Source organism: Cheilinus undulatus, linkage group 13 (assembly GCF_018320785.1).
Source record: "Cheilinus undulatus linkage group 13, ASM1832078v1, whole genome shotgun sequence".
Taxonomy (NCBI): Eukaryota; Metazoa; Chordata; class Actinopteri; order Labriformes; family Labridae; genus Cheilinus; species Cheilinus undulatus.
This window is the reverse complement of record NC_054877.1, coordinates 24,269,689-24,295,553: the sequence shown is the minus strand read 5'-3', so window position 1 is coordinate 24,295,553 and position 25,865 is coordinate 24,269,689. Positions and strand designations below refer to the sequence as shown.

The 25,865-nt window shown below is 38.8% G+C and overlaps 1 protein-coding gene across 4 annotated transcripts in view; it reads right to left on the bottom strand.

The window, feature by feature from the left end:
- Positions 1-25,865, bottom strand: part of asic1c (acid-sensing (proton-gated) ion channel 1c) — a 168,382-nt gene that overhangs the window by 1,198 nt on the left and 141,319 nt on the right. Inside the window, exons 1-10 of one of the 4 annotated variants that reach the window (XM_041803737.1) lie at positions 23,034-23,675; positions 17,854-18,004; positions 15,252-15,379; positions 10,827-10,977; positions 10,659-10,715; positions 10,069-10,222; positions 9,766-9,857; positions 9,340-9,419; positions 6,699-6,770; positions 1,443-1,596 (exon numbers count right to left, since the gene is read on the bottom strand). In XM_041803737.1, the coding sequence (XP_041659671.1) occupies positions 1,492-1,596; positions 6,699-6,770; positions 9,340-9,419; positions 9,766-9,857; positions 10,069-10,222; positions 10,659-10,715; positions 10,827-10,977; positions 15,252-15,379; positions 17,854-18,004; positions 23,034-23,675 (1,632 nt within the window). In that variant the 3' untranslated portion in view covers positions 1,443-1,491. Of the gene's footprint in view, positions 1-411; positions 453-1,442; positions 1,597-6,698; positions 6,771-9,339; positions 9,420-9,765; positions 9,858-10,068; positions 10,223-10,658; positions 10,716-10,826; positions 10,978-12,727; positions 12,856-15,251; positions 15,380-17,853; positions 18,005-23,033; positions 23,676-25,865 lie in introns of those variants that run through there. The other 3 variants (XM_041803740.1, XM_041803738.1, XM_041803739.1) reach the window with 3 other exon arrangements.

The window sequence follows — 25,865 nt, the reverse complement described above, 5'->3', positions numbered from 1 at the left end:
ACAAATCAAAGGTAATGTGTGATTTTTATTAGTTAATTTTAAGTGAAATTTTATTGATTATTACTTTTGTCAGTTTCAACTTATTTCAGTGACCATTGTGGGTTTTTCTTTCTTTAATGGAAGGGTAAAAACAAATTTGTCCATGTGTGTAGATGTTTTGAGGCAATTTTCTTCAATCTTATAAACTCCATTTAAATGTCAGTCACTTTATTATCACTGAAAACTCTAAGACACGATCCAATCAGATAAAAAGTCCAAATTCCCTCGAGTTTACAGAGAGATCAAAACACTATATTTACTGTATACGACTATATATTTAACCAGTGTCACATGTAGAATTTCTTTATGGCATTTAACTGCAGATATTTACACATTTCTTTCAATTTCAAGCATGTCACCAATACGCCTCACCTCTATCGATAACGATCATGGGGTATTGTGCTGATGAACACCTGTAAGACACAGTATTCAAGATTTTAAAAAGGCAAAAAGGAAAGCCTGATTGTTTCTCTTATTCTGTGTATATAAGGGGCCGACTTTTACAGCAAGCTTCATGCTAGCATATATATATTTTTCTTTTGTGATAGCACAGCAACGCCATCCCAAAAAAACAGGAAAACAATGAAAACTGGAATATTAGCTATATAAAGATAAAAACATACAATCATTAGCCTTTCCAGGCCTCCTTACTCTCTTCTTCTGAGTGTAAAAAGTGACAAAAACGTCCAAGTCTGTCATCTTGTCCTGGTGGCCAACGTGGAACAAAACTTGCATATTATATACAAATAATGAAGTTCCTTTACTGTTTTGAAGTTGAATAAGCACAGTCATCTAGTAAATGAGACTAAGCCTCATAGTAGCAAAAGGCAACATTAAACACTCATCTGGTGTTTTGATTCAAGAATGAGCAGCTCTTTTATCCCACAATCAGCTCGGTAAATGGAGCAGACTTCTACAAGAAAAAAAAAAGCTCTCCTGTTCAAAGTGGTGACAAGAATAAGGTCACTGAATGCAGCATTGGTTAAATGCTGGAGACATAACATTGATAGGAAGCTGCAATGCTACACATACCAATCCAGATGGTTTCTGTTTTTTGTTTTTTTTTTCCCTTGGATTGATGTACAGCAAAACTAGCACAACAGTACTGTATTCAACTCATCAACACTGATCAGAAACTTGTTTTTGGACATATTTTCCTTGACTGCTCCAAAGTGACCATTTCAGAGAAAACAACCTGACAAAATGAAACATGAATAAATTAACACTGATGCCTTGACATGGCAGTTAAACCTGAGTTCTGTTTTGGAAGTGGTCTCTTTTACTTCAGATGATAGTTTCCTATTTCTATTCAGGCATTGATAAACTCTACTATATGTTTTTTATTGAGTTACACACTCAACCAGTTTTTCTGTTAAATACATACATTATTTCACAGTTTGCTGTCAAGTTCCCCAGATGTGCCCCCACCCACAACCCCCTAACTTTATGTTGTCAACAGGCAAACTCCTCAAAGTTGCCTAGAGTCGGGTGACGAGGTAACATGTTCGGCGTGAATCCGAGACTGTCCGAGTGACTCCGGAGGGTGTCACAGGTGCTCTGCAAAACAGAGGGAGGGGGAGGAGGGGAGACGAGTTCAAACGGGTTACGGGAGGGAGGATGGGGAAGGTGATGATAGGGATGAACCAATTAAATAAGCCACAGTGGGGACAACATAGGGACGTGGAAGAAACAAGAAAAAAATAAAAATGGGAAACAAATATGTGATTAATGCCTCACATACACAGATAGGATGTACGGCAAAAAGACGGTGAATGACAGAAACATATGTGGACCATGATGGGGTGATGAAACCAAAAAATTTGGAGGATCCAGCATCAGCCACATTGCATGTTTCACAGGTAGTGAGAAGAGTTTAAAGAAAATCAGGAGAAGGTGGGGAAAAGATGAATGAAAGGAGGGAGAAGAGAAAGAAAACAGCATATTTTTAGTCCTGTTTTTACACTAGCATGTTAGATTGTCAAAGATATGGAAGTCCATACATCCACATGTCTGCATTAGCCCGTTTGTGAGTGAATGCTTGCTGATTAAGTGCTGATATGTGGATAACACACATTGGTATTCCCATGGCAAAAAAAGGCTATTCCAGCAGACAAAGAACCATTTTGTGTTCTGTGCAAACTCACTGCATGCAGACCTGCGATAACATCACAAAGTAATGCATCTAGTGATGTTATCTGGCACCAGCCTCAAATGCGTTGCCTCTAAATGGACCTCTCTGCTGCAGAGGAACAAATAGATCTCTTGTGGTTTTTGCACAACAATTCAATAAATACGTTATCTGTTCTCACAGGAGTACTGCTCTTTATCCTATGGGAAAGAAAGCATTATTATTCTGTGGAAAGAGCAAGTTTTGCATAATGCAGAGAGTCAAATCTTTATGCACTGGGAGAATCCAACCAACTCATGTCTTCTGCTGTGCAGATAAATAGAGAAGCACACAACCTTTCCTGACACTGAGGCAGAAATAAAAATGCTCACTGCAGTCGGATAATCACCCCTCTTTTTTGTTGACTAAAGCCAACTGAATCATTTACAGCTACGGAGGAGATGATGTATGAGATGGATTCAGGTATGTATGAAAGAGAGGGACAGCATGGGAGGGAGCATCTATTATCAGTGGGGTGTGCTACCTGGGGGCATGATTAGGCGTGACACCAGGGCTGGTTGGGTTCTCTGGAAACTCCTGGAATAGACATGATGAAAAGAAAGATGGGTGAGGGTGACTGAAATGAAAATAAAACACAATGCAAATGCTCATAGTTTACCTTATGGGGGATACTGCAAGACAGCATTTTCCCATAATGATATGATTAAGATACTAAAGGAAGATGGCTGCTAAATATTTCTGTCTTTGATACGGAGGGGAAAAGAAAGCCAAAAACTGTCATCCAGAAGTGCCGATGATCACGGAGGACAATAAAAGACACTGCAGGCTTAAAATAGCATCTACTGAAACACTCAGTGTGTTACTGTACTTTACTGTCAGGTTGTTTGTGAAAAGATGTGACAATGGACTAGTTGAAAAATGGTTACTGGATATGAAAGAAAGGAAATACAAAAGAATGGATTATTGTAAGAACACAACATGAAGAGGGGGAGAATACAGAACACATCACTCTATCAAATCCCACTAAATAAATGCTTCCTCTACTGCTGCTTAAATTCACAAAAAATTCTCCTCTGAAAACTAAAATAGTTTCCCTCTGAGCTTCATTTCTTATTAAACATATTTCCACTTCTGCAAAACAAAATAAATTTCTTCTTTTCTATATTTTCTTCAGCCATCAAACAAACTGCTGAACCTGAAGCAACCAAGCATGCAAGATCACAGTGTGCATGCAGAGACAAACCCATGGCTTTTCACCAATTTGAGGAAAAATATCTGGCATGCAAAGAGAACTTTAGAGAGGAAAAAGTCTTGGGCTTGTGTGACAGACAACAGAGCATTTCTGAGATTCTGCCAATAAAGCTGGATGCAAACTAGTAGATACGAAGTCCTCAGGGACAAAAGGAATCATCCCCCTTTACAAAAATCTGACTTAATGCTTTTTATGAAAACAGCACCAGAACAGAGAAATTTTTTAGTCTTTGTTAGTGTTTCTACCCCTACAGTCAGCTTTAATGAGGGATTAGTGGCTTTGAGCTTTCATTCGAACTTGAGACATGACTGGTGGTCCCAGAGTCTTAAAAAGAACAAGATGAAGTGGCCGTTAGGCTTGACTTTTTAAATCTAAAAGTTGAATTTCATTAGAAGGAAAGCCGTGTTCATGTCTGTTATATTAACTTAATATAAAAAGGACAGTGTTTAAAACATGGATGTAGTCTCAGAGATGTCACCCATTGGTTTCTGAAACCATCTTCGGAAGCCCATCAGTGGTAGATGCCATATTGGAAATGCTGTCAAGTGTAGGCTCTGTCCCATTTTACCTTTTACCCCTACCCCCTGATTTTAATTGCCCCCTTTCTCCTTAGAGAACAGAGATACAAGGTGAAGTGATGAAATCTCCCCAAAGAAATTGTACTAGTTCTAAACAAATGGACCATTATGCATTGAAATAACATTAAAATCAGATTTTTGTTGTATTCTCAAATCTTACTTATGATTCACAAGGCTCTAGGAGATTTCCCATAACACTTAGTTTGGAGTGTGCCTCCAGAATATCTCCATTTTAAAAGTCATGTACCCCCAGCAGTTTACCCAATCTTTCCTTTCCAGCAAGAATTGGGACACCCAATCCCTGGACAAGAATGCGCAAAAAGTAGGGGTAAGGCTGGCCACACACTACAGGATTTGTAGACCGATTCTGGGCCAGATTTGCTCAGAGAATTATAAGTTGAAACACTGAATTTGTCCTTATGTCAGTGGTCTCCCACATTTTTAAAATCGTTTAAGATTTGAAAATCATCTAGTGTGTAACTGGCCTAAGGTGTGTATTAGTACTGATCCCTACTTTAGGTTGGCCTACAAAGTGCAGAAGCTGAGGTGGGCCTCAAGCCTCCAGACAAACAGCTACCATGGTCCACCTGATAACTATGATAAACTGATAACAGTTTCTTGCACACTAGCTTCATTTTTTTTAACACTTGGGGTCATCCCTTTATAAAAGCTCCTTTGAGATCTTTCTGCTGATCATGTCCTTTGATGAAAAAAATAATCAGACTTTCTTTTACCAATAGATTATATCACTCCTAAAGGCTGGTTCTGCAGCAATTTCAACCCTCTTTGTGTGACACCCACCTGCTGACAGCTGTCACAGGCATTAACAACCAGTGAATAGAAATTATCAGTCTTATCCCTGTTGGCCTCGTTTGCCTTTGTAGGTCACATAGAGGCATTCATATTCATTTAAATTTGTTTTAAATTTAAATTTGTTCTCTAACCTGGTGTCAACATATCACAAGAGCTTTAGATAGTGAATTTAGAAAATAAAAAGCTCCATTGAAGAACTTTAAGTGTCTGCCAGTTTTGGCGCCCCTTTGTGTACAAAACAAATCCCTCTATCTCTTTGCTGATCTTACTCTGTATATGCACAAGTCATGCTTTCTGATGAAATCCTGATTTCCTTTAAAAAAAAGTTATATCACTTAGAATCTTTGGCAGAAGAAAAAATTAAAAACGCTTTTTTGGCAGCATGCAGGAAATCCCTTTGTCTGACGCCTACCCTGCAGCAGTGTTCACAAGCATCAAAAATGACTAAAAAGAAAAAAACCAATCATGTCATAGGCAGCCTTTTTTTTGTTTTGTTTCATAACTACATAAACCCTCTCATAGGAGCTTAATGACAGAACAAACATGGACATCAAAAAATGTTATATGAAAATATGGACTTTTTAGAAAAAATCTGTGTTGTCAAAAATAAATGCTCTATGTGCTCAGTTTATGATTTGACACTTTTAAAAGGAAATTCACAAGCTTTTTCTGCACAAACAAAAATTGTGTTTGCAGTCATAGCTCTGCAACACACGTGTTCACCTTTTGCCTTGTGAAGACAAGAACTTTTTCCAACAGAAGTTAGGAGTAATGTTTCTCTCTCTGCAGCCTGTAAAACAGACCTCTCCATCCTTCGCTTCAGGCTTGATTCAGCAGCCTGTGCTGCATTCTCTGATTACTGATATAAAGAAGACACATTTCAGTTATAAATAATTCCTTAACTGCTCAGTGTAAAGCTTACATAACCGTCTGCAGGGGAAGTGGAGGTGCCTCTGGACCTGCTGTGTTAAACCGCTGGGCTCGACAAAATGAAGTGATGTAGGGCAGAACAGAAATGCCTCATATTACTCTCATTTTCATCTGGAACTTTAAATGGGTTTTATTGCCTTCAAGGGGTAGAGAATGAGTTGATCATGAAATGTTAATAAAATCCCCAGACCTCTTTATCTTGTTCTGCTTTCTGCTTATTCTTCCCTCTTCTCTTGTACAGATCTTTTATGAGTTTTACTGGATCATCATGTCAGATATTAACCAGTAAGACAAGAGAGTGGCAGCTTCTCTTGCTCTGAGTGAGCTGTGAATGCAGGTTGATGTGAGGAAGCTTCTGTATAGAGTGTAAATAATCAAAACTGAGGTGAAATCAACTCTGTCAAGGACTTTTTGATTCATGATAAAAAGTTAATTAAGAGTAGGGTGCACAATTTACTGCTGTATGTCAATGTCCTTTAGCTTAAGGGAAGTCAAGTGGCAAAACACTTGAAATACAGCAAATGTTAAAAGGAAGCCTATAAAGTCAGTTCCACTTGTTAATGTTAATTTACATTCTATCTTGAAACTATTGTAGATATTTGTCATCATAGAGAACGATTTGTGCGGCTTCTTTTTAATATTCACTGTGTAAACAACCCGTACTGAATCTGTGTAATAAAAATTCACAAATCAAACATTCATTATGTGCAATAAAAACAATGTTTATGTATAATTAATAACTATCTTTTACTGCACAATGCATCGTTCATGCACTGGAAATTGAAATTTATGCCTACATAATGTGTTGAGGCTTTGTTCTCTCTCTAGTGCTGTTTATTAAAAAGCATTTCCAGCCAGCATCAGCAGACATTTTTTATTGTCGTAGTTGCTCCTGCGCTCATCGAATGTCAAATCACATCCATTCATTCAATCAGATGCATTGTGAGAGTTAAATTACCAGATTGTCACTTTGACAACGCTGTGGCCGTTTCTTGCGCATGAAGTAACCCAAAACCTTATCCTTAAACACCTAAATGCAAAAACATTAGAAAGCATTAGTCACAGAGGGAAGGCAGCATTATGATCAACAATAGATTTTTTTCTGAGTCAGATCATAAAGTTGATACCACTTTAACAGTATTTACACCAGTCTGGTTCAGTTCAGTTTGATATGGTACACAAGTGTTTTCATTTGACAAATTCATAAATTAACACAACCTGCCAAGTACAAATATCTTTTGTTGTAGCAGTGACTTGAAACAGTTATTACATGAAATCACTGTAGAATTAAGGAATATTAAAAATGGTTTAAATTAAATAAATCAAGTTTACATAAAACAAAAATAATACTAGTTGGGAACTGCAGACTTAATACACTCATCCAGATCCAGATCGATGGGCTTAATATTGAAGAATCAACAAAATCAAGTTTCTTTGGGTGAAAACAGACAATAAATCAACTGGAAATCACGTTTTAAACATGTACAGACCAAAGGATCAGGAAGCATCGCAATAATTAAAAAGGAAAGCAGGTTTTAGATCACAAATTACTCCACACGCTTTACTCCTCGCTAGTTTTACTGCGTTTAAATTACTGTGCAGAGGTTTGTGGCAATAACCACCAAAGTTCAACACATTCATCACTCATTCTGCAGAAGAGAGCAACCTTCTAAAAGAAGCTTGAATTACCACTACTTCCAAAAAGACTGGACGTACAAAAGCTGTGGAAATACAAGAAAGATCAGAGTTTACTGAGTCAAACTGTGCCAGACTGTACTGAACCAAGCTGTTGTAAACTGCTTAGTGGAAATGCACCATTTGATTACTGTACAATAAACGTGAAACAAAGCCAGCAGCTAGTTAGCTTAGCTTATTAATGAGACTGGAGAATGAGGGGAATCACTTCTTCATATTCAACAAATAATATTTTGTATTTTTTGTTCTGTAGAACCAACGTGCAAGAACTGTAAGTTGTGTTTTTTAATGTTTTATGTGCATATCAAGCAACTGGGCATTTACCTCTACACATAAGGCCTCATAAAACCACAACCTGACATTATTTATACTTAGTTTGATGTCAGCATAAAACAAACAAAATTAAAATTTTAATTACTGAGCTTTAGAGGAGCTGCTGCAGAAGCTTGGATTAATTCAGACCAAGAATGAATAGGCACAACTCCCAAACTATTCAACTATGTCTGTCAGATTAAATAGAAGCATTCCAATGTAGTTAAGTTTTATGCTGGACTTTTTTCAAGAGTGGTTCAAAAACAAAAACTTAATTAATAAGCATTTTGGCACTAGACTCAATCATCTGCTGTAATGCATAACAGATCAAGAATAACGTGAATCCATATTTACAGAGCCTATAAAAATATTCACCCCCTTGGATGTTTTACTCTTTTATTAATTTCATAAATCAATCCTCGTCAATATAATTTGGCATTATTGCATTCAGTGTGGATAGGTCACAATCAGGCTTGCACATCTGGACACTGCAATTTTGTCTTTAAACCCTTTCTGTGTAGCTTCTGCTGTATGCTTCAGGTCATTGTCTTGGTGGATAAATCTTCTTTCAAGCCAAAGTTCTCTTGCAGACTGAATCAGACCTCCGGGATTTTCCTATATTTTGCCTTTTGTTGCAGTTGCATTCATTTTACCTCTTCTTTTACAAGCCTTCCAGGGCTGGCTGCGGAGAAGCATCACCACAGCATGATGATGCCACCACCGTGTTTCACAGTGGGAATGGTCTGTTTGTTGTGATGTGCAATGTTTGGTGTCTGCCAAACATTCTTGTCTGATGGCCAAAAGTACCATTCTGGTCTCATCAGACCAAAGATCTTTCCTCCACTTGACCATGGAGTCTCCCACATGCCTCTGGGGGAACTCAAGTAGAGATTTAATGAGCTTTCTTCAACAGTGGCTTTCTCTCTGCCATTTAGAAAATGTCAAAGAAACTCTGTATACAGAGTCTCTCCCATCTCAGCTGCTGAATCTTGTAACTCCTTCAGAGTAGTCATAGTTGTCTTGGTGGTCTCCTTCACTAGCCTCCCTCTTGCACAGTCACTCAGTTTGTAAAGGTGGACTGATCTAAGCAGATTCACAGGTGTTCTTTGTATCCCTCTCTTGACTGATACTTTTCCATAACCTTTTGTCTGAGTTGCTTGAAGAGTTCTTTTGTCTTCATGGTGTAATGGCAGCCAGGAATACTAATTAACCAGTGACCAGTGACCTTCCAGAAATAGGTGTCATTATATAACAATCCCTTGAGACACATTCACTGCACTCAGGTGATCCCCATTTCACTAACTGTGAGACTACTAGCACTAATTGGCTGGACCTCTGTTGATTAGGTCAGTCACTATAAAGGGGGTGAATATGCAGTTACTTAATTTACATTACTTTTTTTTTTTAATCAAATTGACATTACTTTGTAAAAATCTGTTTTCACCTTGACTTTAAAGAGGGTTTTTTGGGCAAAAAAGTCAAATTATATTGACCATGATTGATTTATAAAATCCCTAAGAGGGCAAAAGGGGCAAGTACTTTCATAGCCACTGTGTGGTTTTCACTCTAATAAAAACATAACTTTTTTTTACCTCGTATAGATAGTCAAATATCTCCAGTATTGTTAAAACACTGGCTCCGATAAACAGCCCCATCTGGCCTCCGATGTCACCTGGAGAAAGAGAGGTAGTAGGTACAGGCAGGTACAGTAATTGTACAATGGTGCATAAAACCATTCCCTGTGCTGTCACTTCTGATTCAGTATCTCTTAGAGAAATCTGAACTGAATTGTCAAAAGTGTCCATCCAGCCAAAACTTCTCATCAGATTGAGCTCTGCCTGTCCTTGCGAGAGCATCAGATTATGAAAATGTGTTCCGCCTGCTTCATGAGTTCAAAGAGGAAACCTCAAAGCGACAGGAGTGAACACGGCATGTGAATATGAGCAGGTGGGTGAGTGCTGATATGAGGTCAGCCACATCCTTCTGTCACAATGAGCCTGAAAGTGGGGAAATCTTACCGAGGAGCCCTGCGATTTCATAGGCCTTCTTCTGCTCAATTTTCTCATAATTCAGAGCTTCAAAGAAGATGTCCAGGACCAGAATATTCTCTCTGGGAAGAAGAGAGACAAGAGCACACCCAGTTTAATTTATTTCTGGGGGCTATTACAGAACACTAAATCTTATCTCACATTTACTGTGTAACTATCTTTCATTATTGTTACATTGAAGGTGAACGATGGAGACTCTATGCCACAGTACATCCATCCATTAACAAAGGAAAAAAGAGATCTCATAACTGACTTCTACCACACAATACTTACCCGATATATTGCTCAGTTTTGTTGAATTTCTTAGCCAGATATTTAGCAGATGCCTTACTGGGGATCTTAACCATGGACAGCTCCTTGCCATAGCGAGTCATGTTGCAGGGGGTCTGACAGACACAGTAATCGTTGTCTTTCTCTACCAAAAAGTCTGTGGATGATCAAAGTCATTTAAAAATAGTGCGATTACTGCCAATAAATCAAACAAACCTGCACAAAGATGCTCTCAGTTTCTGCTAAAAATATCTTCACACACGACAGAAAGACTACAGTCGCTGCCATCGTTCACTTTCCATGAAAGCAAATAATGACTGAAGCTATGACACGGAGAGAAAATAAGAAATAGCTCTGAGGGATTTATTTGATATTAGCGAAGCAAAGATGCACCACAAATCTTGCTAATGGGACTTTCACAAAATAATTCTGCTTTGTTATTTGGCTTCAGCACTGTCTGATATTTTAAGTTAAAGCTACAGAGGTATTATCTAAAGGCTGAAATAATCTCATGGCACAATTGTGAAACACTTGGTTGAATTCAGATATTAATGCAAATCCATTCATGTAAGCATTAAAGTGTGTGGGCTCACCTAAAGCTGGGTCAGCACAGTCTTTGTACTGCTCTGGTGTGCAAACTGTCGAGGTTCCTGTTTGAATTAATAAAAAGTGGACAAATGGCACATATAAAGTGAAAAAAATACACAATGGAGGAAGAACTTGTCATCTTTTTAACAAATCAAGCAAGGCTGAATTCATACCAGGCATGTGAACCATCCTGCAGTTGCAGTTCTCCAATAGGTACCGGGTTTCACAGTCAATGCGGCAGGCGGTGATGCTGTATGTAGAGAAGTATTCAGAGTCTATGGGCGTAGACTTGCAATCTCCCCAAGGCGGAGGGAGGTACTGAAGCTGAAAGAGCAAACAGCACACATGTTTTTCCCTCAGCATATCAACACACAGGCTTACAACGAAAGAACATAATGCAAGCAGCAGAAGTACAAACGAGAGGCAACAGGCTGACAAAACCCAACAAGAATGTCTCGATCATGAAGGAAAACCACACAAAATAAACATTTGAATGAAAATGTGCACTGAGACAATACTGGCAAAAAAACAAAAGTCAAAGTCAAACCAACATTATTGATCAGCAGCAAGCACACATCATGCAGAACATTACTGATGCAGGTCTAGTCCCCGGTAGGAAGCAGAATACCATGGGAATAGAGACAAGCTTGATAGGAGTCTGTAAATGTGTAGTTTCAGACAGGACACCACAATCAATGGACAAATTTTACAACCTTGAGGACAGAAAAATAAACAGTTTCCCAATGAACAAGTACATGAATTTTACAGATATAACACACATTATACAGAGAATTTAATCTAATTTGGAGTAAATATATAAAGAAGTCATGGAAGCTCATTAAATGTTTCTTTTGTGATTGACTGTGCTGATTTTTCTAATTTAAACCCCTGAGAGTTTCAAACAAAAGTGTCAAATGTAGAGTACAGCGAGTTTGGATCTTATTAGAGGTAAAACTCTCATTAAAAGGTGAAGAGTGGGTCATTACATTTATAAGTAACTCAGGGAATACTAAATGAATCCACTAATGAGGAATATTTTAATGCCTGAATTTGAAGATTTTGGCCCTAATAAATATTAGACCCATGGCGCTAGTCTCAGAAATGCAGCACAATGTGCCCTCTGTGAGAACATTTTTAGAGCTCTCATTAAAGGAACTCTTCTGAAAATACTTAACCACCATCAGGATCTTCTGTCTGCTTTTAAAGTCTTGTTTATGGAAATAGATGCCTACTACTCATCTTTATGACAAAAACTAACCAATTATTTATGAAGGCTTTGGAAGCGTGCTCCAGTATTTAAATGTATAATCATCGACAATCAATACCAAGGTTTTCTCAACGACAAATTCAAAGGGAAACAGTGCTGCTATTGTTTCTTTCATTCCTAGTCACCTCCAGGTCTCTAGCCAGGCTAACTGTGACAATCTGATGATAATTTAGTCAATCATGAGTGACAGAGACAGAGAGAAATTCAGTGTGAAAGTGGACTCAAAATGGCAAACATGATTATGCTCTTATTGAACTCTGTTTCTAGCCCACAGACTCTCATATCAGGAGTTATGATCAGGATAAAACCATAGTGCAATAAATGCAAGACTTCAGAGTGATGCTGGGGTCCTCTTGGGTAATAAAACCTAATGAATCACGTTGTCTGCTCCCTCCAGATGACATAAAGCAGCGGTCCAGTGGATTGCCCCGAGATCACATAAAAGCAAAACGAACAAAAGGAAGTGCTAAAAGATTTTTAGTTTGCAGTGAAAGGGTAAAGCCAAACAGCAGCTTTGATGATGAAGAAACAGACTCAGATGAATGACTCAAAGCTGGGATGAAACACATTAGCTGCTCTTACTGATATCTACTGATAAACACCGAAGACAATGGGGACAAGGACGGACTGTGGATGTTGTTGCATGTCATTGCTTCAGCCATACAGAGAGGAGGGACAGATGGCTCCATTCCTCAAAATCCGAAGGGGGGGGCAGTGGATGAAAGTGTATAACTCGATGATGGGGTTGTAGCTATTTAACAAAACAGCACTTGTGGCATGCAGCAAGCCCAGACAGTCATACGCTACCCTCTGCTCTTGGGTGGAAACAAACGTTTGGAAGCCGGGGGCGACCCCGAAGCCCAGCTCGTGGAGGAAAGGAGGCTCTGACTGAGTGTGAAGCTGTACCTTTATGCCGGCCTCATAGGACGTCTCATCTAGGGTGGGGGCAGGGTGAGGGAACACAGCCCACATGATTATTAAAATAATTAGACAAGCAACAGTGAGGAAAGGGACAGAAAATGGTTGATCCCTCTGGACAGGCTGCTGTGAGAACATCTGGCTGCAGACCTCTATGGTGGGGCATTTTGGGTGCATCTGTTGCAGACGTCTAGCCCCGCGGTCGAGGTCACCCCTTTGTAGAGGTCTGCAACAGATGAGCCCAAAATGCCAGACTAAAGAGGTCTGAAGCCAGATGCTTCTCACTGTCTACAAAACAAAAACACAGCTACATCTCACAGCTGGGTGTGAAACTTCACAGCTTGGTGCACTGGTGGCTTGCCTATTCAGCCTTTTCTTCCCACAATCTTTCAGAGTTCGGCTCGACATTTATAAAATTCTAGCCCAGAATTCGTTGTGTAGCCTTCTTGTCTTTCATAGTTCAGCCATAACCCTCTGTAAAAAATCCTCCAATGAAAGCTTTACATAAGCTGTATTGTCACAGAAACAGCTTCAGCAAACTGCTGTTACTTTGAGAGAAATGTCACGGTTCTTGTCATAGATTGATTTAAATTAATGCTTCCCTGGCTCTAATGACAGCCTAATTAATTCAGCACATATCTAAGACTGTAAACATGTCTTTTAGCTGTCACCAGTGTGGGCGCACATGTCATTAATATAAATGACAGTCCACATGCTTTAGCTTTCACTAGGAAGTAGTGATTTACAGATCTGATTATAGCTTGAGGATAGCTGAATGATGATTCACTTTTACTACAGGAAAAGAGAGTGAGACAGACATATGTTGCTTCCCAAATGTAAAATTTGTCATCTTTTGTGGTGTCCAGGTGTCTGCATTTGGAGACTCTGCCTCGATGATCCCATGTTATTCTGCTTTAACAAGGCAGGTTGTTTGATCATTTATCACATGCTCATGAACTGACCAAGACCATTAAACTTTAGGAGCAAAACCATTTAAATGAGGCTCGATTAATTGCTGAAATAATGATGTTAATTTACTGCTGGAGTATCCATTACTTCAAGACTTCACAAGGACCAATTATGTGGTGGAAATTTTAATGAGCCTGCAGCATAATACACAAAATTCACTTGATCTCTGAAGTAATCGCTGCAGAAAGCTAAAATCCTTTGTGGCACAGGTGCCATTTTCTTGTGACTTACAATGAAGGCAGAAGTGGTATTTTGTAGCATACTCTGTCACCGTTTCCAGATGAAAACCAAAAGACTTAGCGTTTAGCTTTTGTGCTTTTCTAAAGGAAGTGAAAGAGACACAATTTGCAGTCTTGGCAACCTCACATTACCACTGTACAGTATGATTAGATTTGGAAAGGAAATCTATGAGAGCTCAGTGTTATGACCCTGAACACAAGCCTTCCAATCAATTTCAGCTTTACTACAGTGGCTACTTTTCATCCTTCACCGATGGCAGGATAGTTAGTGTACTAGAAACACAAAACAAACCTGCCACAGGCATTTCTGCTTCCCTTTGTTCTGTGTGCCTAAAAAAACTCTTTTTAATTTGAATTTTGAAGCTCGTCTAGCAGCGGGCTGTCTCATTTGCCTAAAAAGCTGAGTGTTACTGGAATTTAGAAATAAACTAGTATGATGAAATTAAGAGCAATCTTCTTTTATTGATGCATTTCAACATCTAAAACATGATAATTAGGCTTTAGAAGTCAGATCATTTTGGTGAGGCTTTAAAGTGGTCTAAATATGCTGAGATGCTGCAGACAATAGACAGTTAAAGTCAAAATTCCAGGAGGAAAGATTGCTAAAAATGTTTAACATTACATATTTATAAAGGAACTTGTTCATCCTCTCATCAAACACCTAAATTAGGTTATAATAATTAATCAGGGTACTTATTCCATTATTAAAGCCTGATAATCATGGCTGTTAAAGTTCTGTTAGTCTCCTTCACACTTTTTCATCACTTTCTCTTTGAATGCACCACTAGAGACAATTTTCACTGACTTCAAATAAGCTGTGTTCGTATTTTTCTCTCAGTATGAAAAGTAAAACAAACACTAAGAGCTGCCAGATATTCCTGCATGCTGCGTAGTCTGAGGTTGTTTTGGCTCAGCTATGCACAGTATGCTTTCATGCCTGCCTTCAGTCGTTGCTTGGCTCTGCTCTATCGATATTCCTCTTCTTCTGTAATTTCTCATTTTTGTCTACCAAGAAGTATAAGTATAAGCATAAGTATAATTTCTCTCGAGAGGTAAAACCCCAGATCTGATTTTGCTCCAGGCTCTACGACACAGAGGTAATGGGCAGTTGCCGGGGCAGCATTTGGGGAGGAAGGGCAAAACACAAGAAGAAACAGAGCAAATCAGGTCGAGGTTGGAGGGGGAGGAGGCTGAACGTTAGGTACCAGTTGCTGCTGACATGACACAAAAGTTTGAAAACCAGGGGCCACACCAAATCCCAGTTGGTCAATGAAGGGCGGCTCGTCCTGGCTGTGGATCTGAACCTTGATGCCTGCTTCGTAGGAGGTCTCATCTGTGGATACAGCACGCCACAACATGTAACAACAAGTATGCCTGCCTATAGAAACCCATTTTGGCTCTGGCTCTTATGCTGAGTAATCCTAATCCCTGGGGGTGGAAAGTAACTATTACATTTACTCAGATTACAGTAATTGTGTAGTTTTTTGTGCTTTTTGGAGTACATCTTGAAATCAGTACTTTTACCTCTACTTAAGTGATTTTTAACATGAGTACTATACTCTTTTACCTTTTCCACATCAATTGACTACACAGTAGCACATGGTGAGAAAATGAATCTGCATCACATCCCAAAACAGCTGTTGTACACAGCAAAAAATGGAGTGTTGATATCTCAGGGTCAGATTTTAACTCACAAAGATTGATTTTGATTCAATTCTGATTGAAGTGATTGTAAATGTTGTATTTGATGGCACTGAGTCATGGATGGGTAACTCTGCCCACTGCAGTTTCAAATCTGGGGATGTGTGTGGATGTAGTTCCCATCATGCCCTTGGGCAGAGTGATAAGATGTGTTTAAGATGTGTTGTATTTGGATGTTGCCTGTTGTACAGTGATCCCAGCTAGGGCTGTTTTGCTCATGTTTCTAGTGGATTGTTGGGTTTTTGTTTGTTAGACACATTTGCACCATGACTGAAGTTATCCACTGAGTTAGAGTTCCTAACAGTGACTTTAGATGCTCCCAATGCAGTGATCATCAAATGGAGGCCCGGAGGCCACATCAGACCGCCCCATGGCTTCCCATCCAGCCCCATGAGGATAGTTAAAATCAGAAAATTTGAGGAGGACACAATTAGCATGCTATTGTTCAATTTTTCTTTTTTTTTAAGTTTAAAAAAAAGTTAAGCCTAGCAGCCTATCAAACAAGGAGCACAGAACAAAGTATTTATGTAAATTGTTTTGATTTTTGCAATCAATTTTTCTATATAGAGTGCAATATATACAAAAGATGCATGAGGGCTCCACAATTATGTAGCTAAAATATCTCAATCGCCCCCTTGTGGCTGGCTGCAGTATAGGTGATAAGGACAGATCTCACTGTTACAAGCTTAAAGTTCCATGAATTTTCAAAAGAAATAATATTTTTACAAGAATATGTTAATTACACCAAAATATTGATTTTATTTCAGTTTATCTTAACCCGGTAAAGCCCTTCACCTCAAATAATGTCAGGAAAATACTAATTTCTTGGAAATGAGATGTTTATTTAACCCTCTTCCAAAATCCAAAAAAAGAGAAAAATTACTATAAAATTTCACATATTTTTTTGAAACCACATGTGATGCATGAAGCATTTCTGGTAATTGATAATCCACTAGAGGGCATTTTTCTCATTAATCAAATTTTATACAAAAGGTCTCTAAGGAAATTATTGATCATGTTGATTGGACAGAGGTCTCACAAAATAGTGTATCAAATATGATACAATTGGCTTTAAAGGGTTAATGTCCGGCCTCCACAGTGTCTGTCAGGAAGAAACTGTTCCTTGTGTTAATGAAGTTGATGACCCCTGTGTTAAAGAATGCATAATGCATAAGTATGCATTGCCTTGCAATGAGGTTGAATCTCTGCTTTGTTCTTGCCAGGAGACCCACCTTGCCACAAGAGTTATTGCAGCTCTGTTGTGTTGAACAGTAGTTAACACTTTAAAATTGTGGTTGAACTACATGAATGTGCACCAATACAGACACTTAAGATATTTAATGTAACTCTATATGAGTTTAATAAACAGTGGTAATTTTGCTGTGTATTTTACCTTATTATAGAGGTGTGACTTTACCTGAACAACCTGGTTGGAGATCGATTCTCTTGTTCTTGCTAATAAGGAAAGATCAGATTTCACTGTTCAACTCCTCAGTCGCTACTCAGTCCTCAGTACTTACAGTAATCTTAAATGAATACTTTTGACTTTTACTTGAGTAGATTTACAGGCCAGTAATTTTACTCATATTTAAGTAAATTTCAACCAGAGTTACTGTTCTTTTACCAGTGTACTGTATCCTCCTCTGCTAATCCCCGAGAGATAACATGAGATAGATACTCATATGTTAGTGTGCTGGACAGGTATTAAACACATTTACAACCACCAATTTATCACATGCAGTACACTTTATGATTGTGTGGGATAGTGGTGTTGTATGCTGTAAAATTCAAGACAATATGTCAATGAATTTATTACACATGTTGTCAGATGCAGAGCTGGAAAACATATCAAGATAATGTGCTATTAAATATGCTAGTAAATCACTTCTATCAGGCTCAAACTGCTGACATTTATCAGTTAAGTGAGGGAGAAAAAATGAGAAAATCTTAGGCTCTTGTATTTGTATGAAGCAGTACACCCACGTTAGAGATAAAACAAAGGAGTAGAAAAGTAGCTAGGATTTTCTTGATAATCCAATAAGAACAAGGGATTTCTTATCCAAGTTACAATATAAAAATAAATTACAGAAACAAAACAGCACTGACCTGTCTCTCCCCAAACAGGCAAGTATTCATCCTGTTGAATATCCAGCATGATCTCCAAGCCGTTCCCAGTGCCACCTTTTAATGTGGTCAACAAAGGGTTGCCGTCGTTGCCCGAGTTGAATGTGTAGCATTTTCCATAGCGTGTGTAAATCTGTGGGAAAAAAAGAAAGGAGCACAGAGAGAGAGAACAGGAGTTTTGATGAAAGTTGAACCCTTTCCACTGTTCTGCTCCTGCAGTAAATGGTGCACCTGTTCAAGATGTATTACATGTCAGCTAGTAATTGTGCGGGACAGCTAATCATTGCAGAGGTTTTGTGATTATCAGAGAGAGCATACCAGCTTCAAACCGGCACCTGGCCCTGATTTGAGAAATTAATGAGCTTCCGTGGCAGCAGCAGCACCAGCAGCACCAGCATGAGCTATCAATCTTTACCCAATTTCCCTCCAAATTTCCCTTGAGTAACTTTGAGTGAATGTACTATTTTGCCGCCATTAAATAAGAAACATCTGAGGTGGAAGCTCTCTGGACACACAAACAAACTCTAAATAGGGTTTCCAAAAATACGTGTGTCTTGACTCACAAGCATCTTCAGAGACCAAAACTGTGACAAAACCGCTCAGCAGTACTTAACGCCTGATTTGCAATTGCTACATTAGATTTGCTTGCACTGAATATCTTTCTGGGTTAATAAATCCTGAAGGCTTCAGTTATTATCTTTTTTTTTTTTTCAACTTTTTTGAAGTAGTAACAGTTAACAGAATGACATTTCATTTCTAGTTTATGGAAGTTTCTTTGCCCTAAAACAAGTGAAAATAAATCTTTACCACAACAGAAGAGTCACTTTGGATTTTGATAGACTACAAAAAGCTTAAAATTCTTAATACAGCTGAAGGGCTTCAGCAATTCAAGATAAGCCCATCAATTTGAGAGAAGCTCATAACACTGTGGAACTGATTAGCTACGCAACACTTTGAAGAAATACAATATCTATTCAGCATGCATTTTGAACCCCATTTTAAAATCTGCAACAGCTCAAAACAACTATCAGCTTACACCATTCAAATTATAACACCTTCTTATGACTTACATACTGTAAAAGCACCTGTATAGCCCCTAGAAAGAGTACTGAAATAATGATGATCTGAATAAACATAAATCCATCTATCCATTATCGATACCACATTTTCTTTATCCAGGGACTAGAGCCAATCTTAGCTGTCAGTGGAGAGGCAGGGTACAACCATGACTGAGCTGGTAGACATACAGAAACAATCACTTATAGGATGAGGGAGCCAACAATTTACTTAACAAAGATGTTTTTGGACTATGAGAGGAAGCCAGAATACCCAGAGAGAACCCATGTACACACAGGGAGACCATGCAAACTCCAGACATGAAGACACCATAGACCTAAACAAGGAGACCTCTAGCTCCAAGGTAACTGCACTAACCACTGCACATCTCTCCAAATGTCGTCTACTGTCTTTCTGTATAACCCTCTGCTGTTATTGTGATTTCCCTCTATCTCTTTACAATCCGTCAACGGACAGCTTTTCTACACGGGTCTGATCCTGCTTGAGGCTTAAAGGGAAGTTTTTTCGTGCCACTGAAATCATACTAAATGTTGCTTTGGGCTTTGCTCATGGTGGATAAATGTCGTGTCTTTATAAATAATTTAATATAATATACATTTTTCTGTGAAAGGAGTCAAATCCTGGAACTCGCTACCAGATCACTTCAAACTTCTTTTAAGAGAAGAACCAAATCCTGGTTAATTCAGCAACAAAATTGCACTCATGTCTGATTTTCTGTGACAGTCACAGCCTAATGTGTTTAAGGTGTCATATTGAACCTTTTTTCCTTTTAACTTATGGTTCTAATCTTTCATTCTCTGGACTTACTCTCAGGACTGGTGAAGCAAACTAGCATCTGCTATAAACACCATGATACTTGCATCGGATGGCTGTTCCCTCTAGGTCTATGTATACTCTATCTGTCCCTGACAATAGTTAAGTAAATAATAAATATTAAATAAGCTTGAGATGATTTTGGTTATAATTTGGCACTTTACAAATATAATTTGACTGTATAGAAACATTAAAGTTGGTGTAATGTAATTAAGCCACTCCTCAGAGATAAACTGTGTACATTTAAACAACTGATTATAAAACTGCAGTAATAAACACAGCACCTGCCTACCTGAGCTCCCTAATCCAGGCCTGCAATCCCTCCTGCCCACAATGCCAATGAAATGTTACTGATCCTGCCTCCACAACAGGGCACTAAGGTGGTGGTTAGACTATTTTCTTCTGTTGTTTTCCAGTGGTGAAACAAATTAACCAAACTCAATTCAATTTGCTGAGTCCTTTAACATCTTGGAAAGAACCCCTTAATGAACCCCTACACACTTAATGATATTGATGCAACCAATTAAGATGATATAATACAATGTTGCTAATGAACACATACTGCTAATTTTCTTGATGATGATTTTTTTTTTTTTTTAAACTATCAAAAATAATGATTTCTGGGTACCAGTTTAGCTCAGAGCTACTGAAAAGAACTACTTCTAGGTGCTGGTTTACAATGCCTTTTCAGCCCCTTTACTGATCTTATCAGTCTTAAGTAATAAGTCTTAAGTCTCAAAGTAATGTCAATTTTACAAAAATACGTGATGTAATATGAGTGACTGCATAAATATTCACCCCCCTTTAAAGTGACTGACTTAAGCCAACAGAGGTCCAGCCAGTTGGTGCTAGCAGGTTCACCTGAGTGCAGTGAATGTGTCTCAAGTGATTGTTGTACAACGACACGTGTCTTGAAGGTCAAGTCACTGTTTAATCAGTACTCCTGGCTACCACTGCATCATGAAGACAAAAGAACACTCCAAGCATCTTAGAGAAAAGGTTTCTAAAAAATGTTAGTCAGAGTGAATACAACAAAAATTCCAAGGCACTGAAGATCCCCAAGAGTTCAGTTAAATATATCATTAAGAAATGGGAGGAATGTTACCCATGTGTAAATCTGCCTAGATCAGGCTGTCCTCACAAACTGAGTGACCATGCAAGAAGGAGACTAGTAAGAGAGGACACTTAGAGACCTATGACTACTCTGAAGGAGTTACAACTTTCAGCGGCTGAGATGGGAGAGACTGCATATAACAACTGTTGATACCTGGGCAACAGTTTTGTCTTTAACACACCATCCTCACTATGAAGCACAATGGTGGCAGCATCATGCTGTAGGTATGCTTCTCAAAAGCCAGCTTTGGAAGGATTGTAAAGGTTGAGGGTAAGATGAATACAGCAGAGTATAGGTAAATCCTAGAGGACAATCTTATTCAGTATGCATGATAACTACAGCTTGGTAAAAGATCTATTTTCCGGCAAGACAATGACCTGAAGCATACAGCGACAACTTCACAGTGAAAAGTTAAAAGATCCAAATCCAATAGAGAATTTGTGGCGAGACTTGAAAAGGGCTTTTCATGCCAGTTCTCCATGCAACCTGACAGAACTTGAGCAGTTTTGCAATTTTACCCTACATACACCATGATTTAATTGACATTACTTTGTAGAAATCTGTTTTCACTTTGGCATTGAAGAGTTTTTTTCTTTTGTGTCAAAAAGCCAAATCTTATTGACTATGATTGATTTATAAAGGTTTTAGTGTTAGTCCACCAGTTGCTCAGAGAGTCTCATTACGATAAAGTCTTTTAAGGGGTAATGTCCTACTCCCCACTGAGCTATACTTCCTACATAAAAGATCGCAGTTGGAGATTACCGTACACTCAATAGGCAACAGAAATAGATCTCAGCTCTACAATTGCACTTGGGCAGGAAATTGCAGCTCGTGGGATAATTACCTCTCTATCTATTAGAATAATCTGTCTGTCCACCTCTGTCTTTGTTACATTTTTATACAACAACAAGAGTCACAGCAGAAAGAAAAGGGATGTCATCTGTCAATGGTTCCTTTTCACTGCCCAGTCCTAGTAAGAGGGCTGCTGGCAAAAACCCAACCAGCATGGCAAAGCTGATCTCGAGAGATCAGAGGCAGTGGTCCATGTCCAGACTGAGAGAGACGAACATGCAGCTCAGACAGATAAGACAGAGCTTTGGTCCGTTCCCCCTGCTGGCTGTATAATGAGGTCTACAAAGACACAAGAAACCTATTTTTACAGATTCAGATTTAAATGGAGATATAAAATGAAGCCTTATTCCTTCACATTATGTGTTGCTTATTAATATGCGTACAAAAAACACAGTTTACATCCCAGTTAGGAGACAAGATTACTGCCATGGAGACATGGATATGGAGACAGGGAAGCCACCATGGGCAGCTGACATTTTGTAGTGTGTAATACTTTGCATTTCAACCAGCTAGTTGAGAGTGTCACAGTTACATTTTTGATATTTTGGACTGGAATCTGGAAGCTCTGCAGAGACAAGATGTTGAATGTGATGCCAGAGACAAGTCGATGTATTAAATATACATTCACCGTCCAAGATTTGAATTTTTCTCAGAGCTGCAGAAATAAATTACTTACTTCTCACTGCAGAGGTTTCGCCATTCAGCATGTCTGAATATTTTCTGCTGACGTTATAAGCCACCGTTTTTGATTAAGTCTTTGATAAAAATGTTACTATCCAGGTTCTGATTTGAATCTATTTCCTCAGTGTAGAATTCAGGGCTTATATGCTGATTTATATGAGAAACTTGGATACATTTTTGAAACATGACTCAATGTACTCTGCAGATGTTTAATAACTGATTGAGAAATCTGGATAATAAATGAAAAAATTGTATTTTTGTTTTAAGAAAGATGGGAACGTCAGAGCTTGTGAAGGTTAATTTAGCTGAAGGAACACAATTAAGTGTGACACCAAAGACTGAAAACATGACATTAATTTCCCATCACAAAATGAACATGGCATTTATTTCCTCCAGTGGATTTTTAAAGATATCAAGTATAATTAAAAAAAAAAGAGCGATCATACCTGAGAGACAAAAACAGGACAGGCTTTTTAGCAGCTTTGAAACAACACCATAAAACACCCCGAGAGAATGCCTGCTGAAGGATGCCTAGTCAAATGCTTCCATGAATTATTAACACACCTTGTAAACACCATCCGCATCCACACCTGAAAAACAACACCATCTTACTCTCTGTACATACAGTGCTGAAGTTTTTGTGGGTGCAGATTTCCCCACGGAACCTGCACTCCAGCAGCATCTCCTCCAGCTGGTGACCGAGGCGTCCCATCATCTCTGTGGTGTTGATGCTATAATTATTGTGCGGGGTGTAGTTATTGAAGTCCAGCAGACTGAGGAGACCCTGCTTGTGGCTGTCCTTAAGGATGGACAGGCTCTTCTCCATGATCGTGTGGTTCTGGTACAAGAGGTCCATCCAGTAGCCGCTGTGATACAGGTCATCCTTGGTCAGAGTGGAGACCCTGAAGACGTTTTTGTTGCAGAAAGTAACAGCTGGGAAGGACATGTTGTGAGCCCAGACCATGTAGATCTTTGTGACAGCTGGGTAGGACATCAGGTAGAGAATTCGATTCCAGGACCAGGTGCAAAGGAGACTGATGCAAAGAAAGAAGGCCATGATCCAGATGACTCGCTGCGGTTTGGTCTTGTCTGGAGAGAAGATAAACTTCAAACCATGGACTTTTGTCCTCATTATGAATGAAACCGTTGTTTCTCTCCATGATGGTTTACGAGAGCTAGACTCTGTGTTTTTAAGAGGAGTCTCTTGGGTGTCAGCTTGTTTATTTGGCCCCAGGGCAACTGACTCGGTTGTAGGTGCTTCAGCCATAATTGCTTGCGTCAAGCCAGGCACGTCTTCCTTAACAGCTCACCTTAACCGTCCTCAATTTCCACACAGTGTCTTTGTCCATCTTCAGGCTCATGAATCACAAATCCAGGTAGCACCGACAGGAGCTCAACCACGCAGCTGTCCCACTCCAAGCTTGAGAGTTATTTTCCGTAAAGATATAAACAAAGAATCTGAGCTCCTTGGGGGAGGTAAAATTGATTTACATAATGATTTCTTTATGAGAGAAAGAAAAAAACAGCTGAATCACTCCATTAACAGAAAGCATCAAGCGTAACCATAACCAGTTCTTCATCAATGGATAAATGGATGTGATAATTGCAGATGTAAGAAGCGACGACTTCTCTCCCACAGGCAATCACTTTGAAAATCCGGAGAGGCTTACCCCTGTTGCTCAGATCTTTCACTCCTCCATCTCCCTCTCCAGTGCCAGACAATACTTGCAGATTTCGGTGGTTTCTCTCTTTGTGCAGTAGCTTGCCCAGAACCCAACTCCTCCCTTTTTACACAGATTGAAGAGATGCTTTTTACTGTGTTGACTTGCTGCCTGCAGAAGGGAATATAAAGCTTGTTGCCCCCCTACACATACTCTCTCTACAGTCGAATGGAGAATGAGGTGGAGCTAGTGGATGAAATTGTTTTCCTCCAGTGATGAAGTAGACCTCCAGTGGCATCGAGAAGGGAGGGGGGAATCAATCAAATTACAAATAATTGTTATAAAGAATTTCTGGCAGAGAAAGCGTTGAGGTTCATTCAATGTAAAAAAATTAACAGCCTGCTCCTGGATCAATATACCTATATATATGATAACTGAAAGGAGACAGCTTGTTAGAAAAACAGCCCATATGAAATGTGCTAGATGTGGTTCTTTTTTTCTGCCATTTTACATATAATTTCCCAATTGCAGCGATAATTAGGGCTGACATCCTGCTGCATGCAGATGTGGCTCTGTCTGATATTAAAGGTACTTTGCTCCAATTATGTAAGACTATCAGAGGGCTCTGTTCTGCAGAGGGCTCTGCTCACACTGAGAAAAATTTTTCATCATGTTAGCTGGAACCTTTTCAGTCTGTAATGCGAGTATTGGCTCAGTACAGTGATCACAGCTGCGATGACATATGGTTGTAAATAATGATTTGGAAGTATAAAAAAAAAAATGTGACATTTCTGAGATGACTGGAAGGAAAAGAGGTCATTTGTAAGCATAGGGGGAATTTAACATTGATGAAATAATGGAATTTGACCTTGTTTAAGTATAACAGAGAAATGAAGGTTTGACTCGAGGGCATCAGCAGGTCTCCTGTTGCACTGGGTTGAATTGCCAGAATTCATTTATCACTTTTGAATACATTAATAGAATACTCTATAATCTGATGCCCCAGTTTTAATTAAAAAAAAGCCGTTCATTAACATCTAAGAGAAAATTTCACAGGAAAAATTTCATTATGGGAAATGAGGTCCTTCTTGTCAGTTATGGCAAAAGCAAATTCAATAGTAAAATACATAATTCTAATAAAACCTGAAACATGTTGCTTTTCCACTTTGATTTTTTTTAAACAGATCAAAAATGAAGCATTGTTTTGTTTCCCAATGTAGACTTCTACTGTGTAATAGTCGTCAGTAATCTAACATGTCATAGACTGTTCACATATCCATTGGATGGGATATATGTATGTGACATCCATCAGGGCACCAGTTCATACACAGTGTTTAGGAAGGGCAGAACCTTTTAAAAAAAAATCTTGAAGGACGATTGGACATACGTTGTGCTCGTCATATTCATTATGTCAATCAGAGCGACAAAATAATGACCCCTAGAGGTAAACTCCATTGTCAGTCACTATCAGTGGAGTCAGTTGGTGAATAAAACTTTTGCTGAAACTGGACTGAAAAAAGCTAAACATGTTTTCCTCCAAGGAAAGGTTTCAGTGTGGTTCTTTATTCTTCCTTTATTTAAGAAACTTTGTCCTGTTCTGATAAAGCTTCCATTATAGCTGCAGCAATACTTAACTCTTCAATAGTCACCTCTGTTTACAGGCTTGCAGTTAAGGCTGGGCAATTAATTGAAATTTAGAATTGAAAGTTGGAAAAAAAAAAATCACGTTAAATCGCAATCGCCAAATTGTGTGGCCCTACTTGCAGTACAGCTAAACCACACCCTTAGCTACCTTC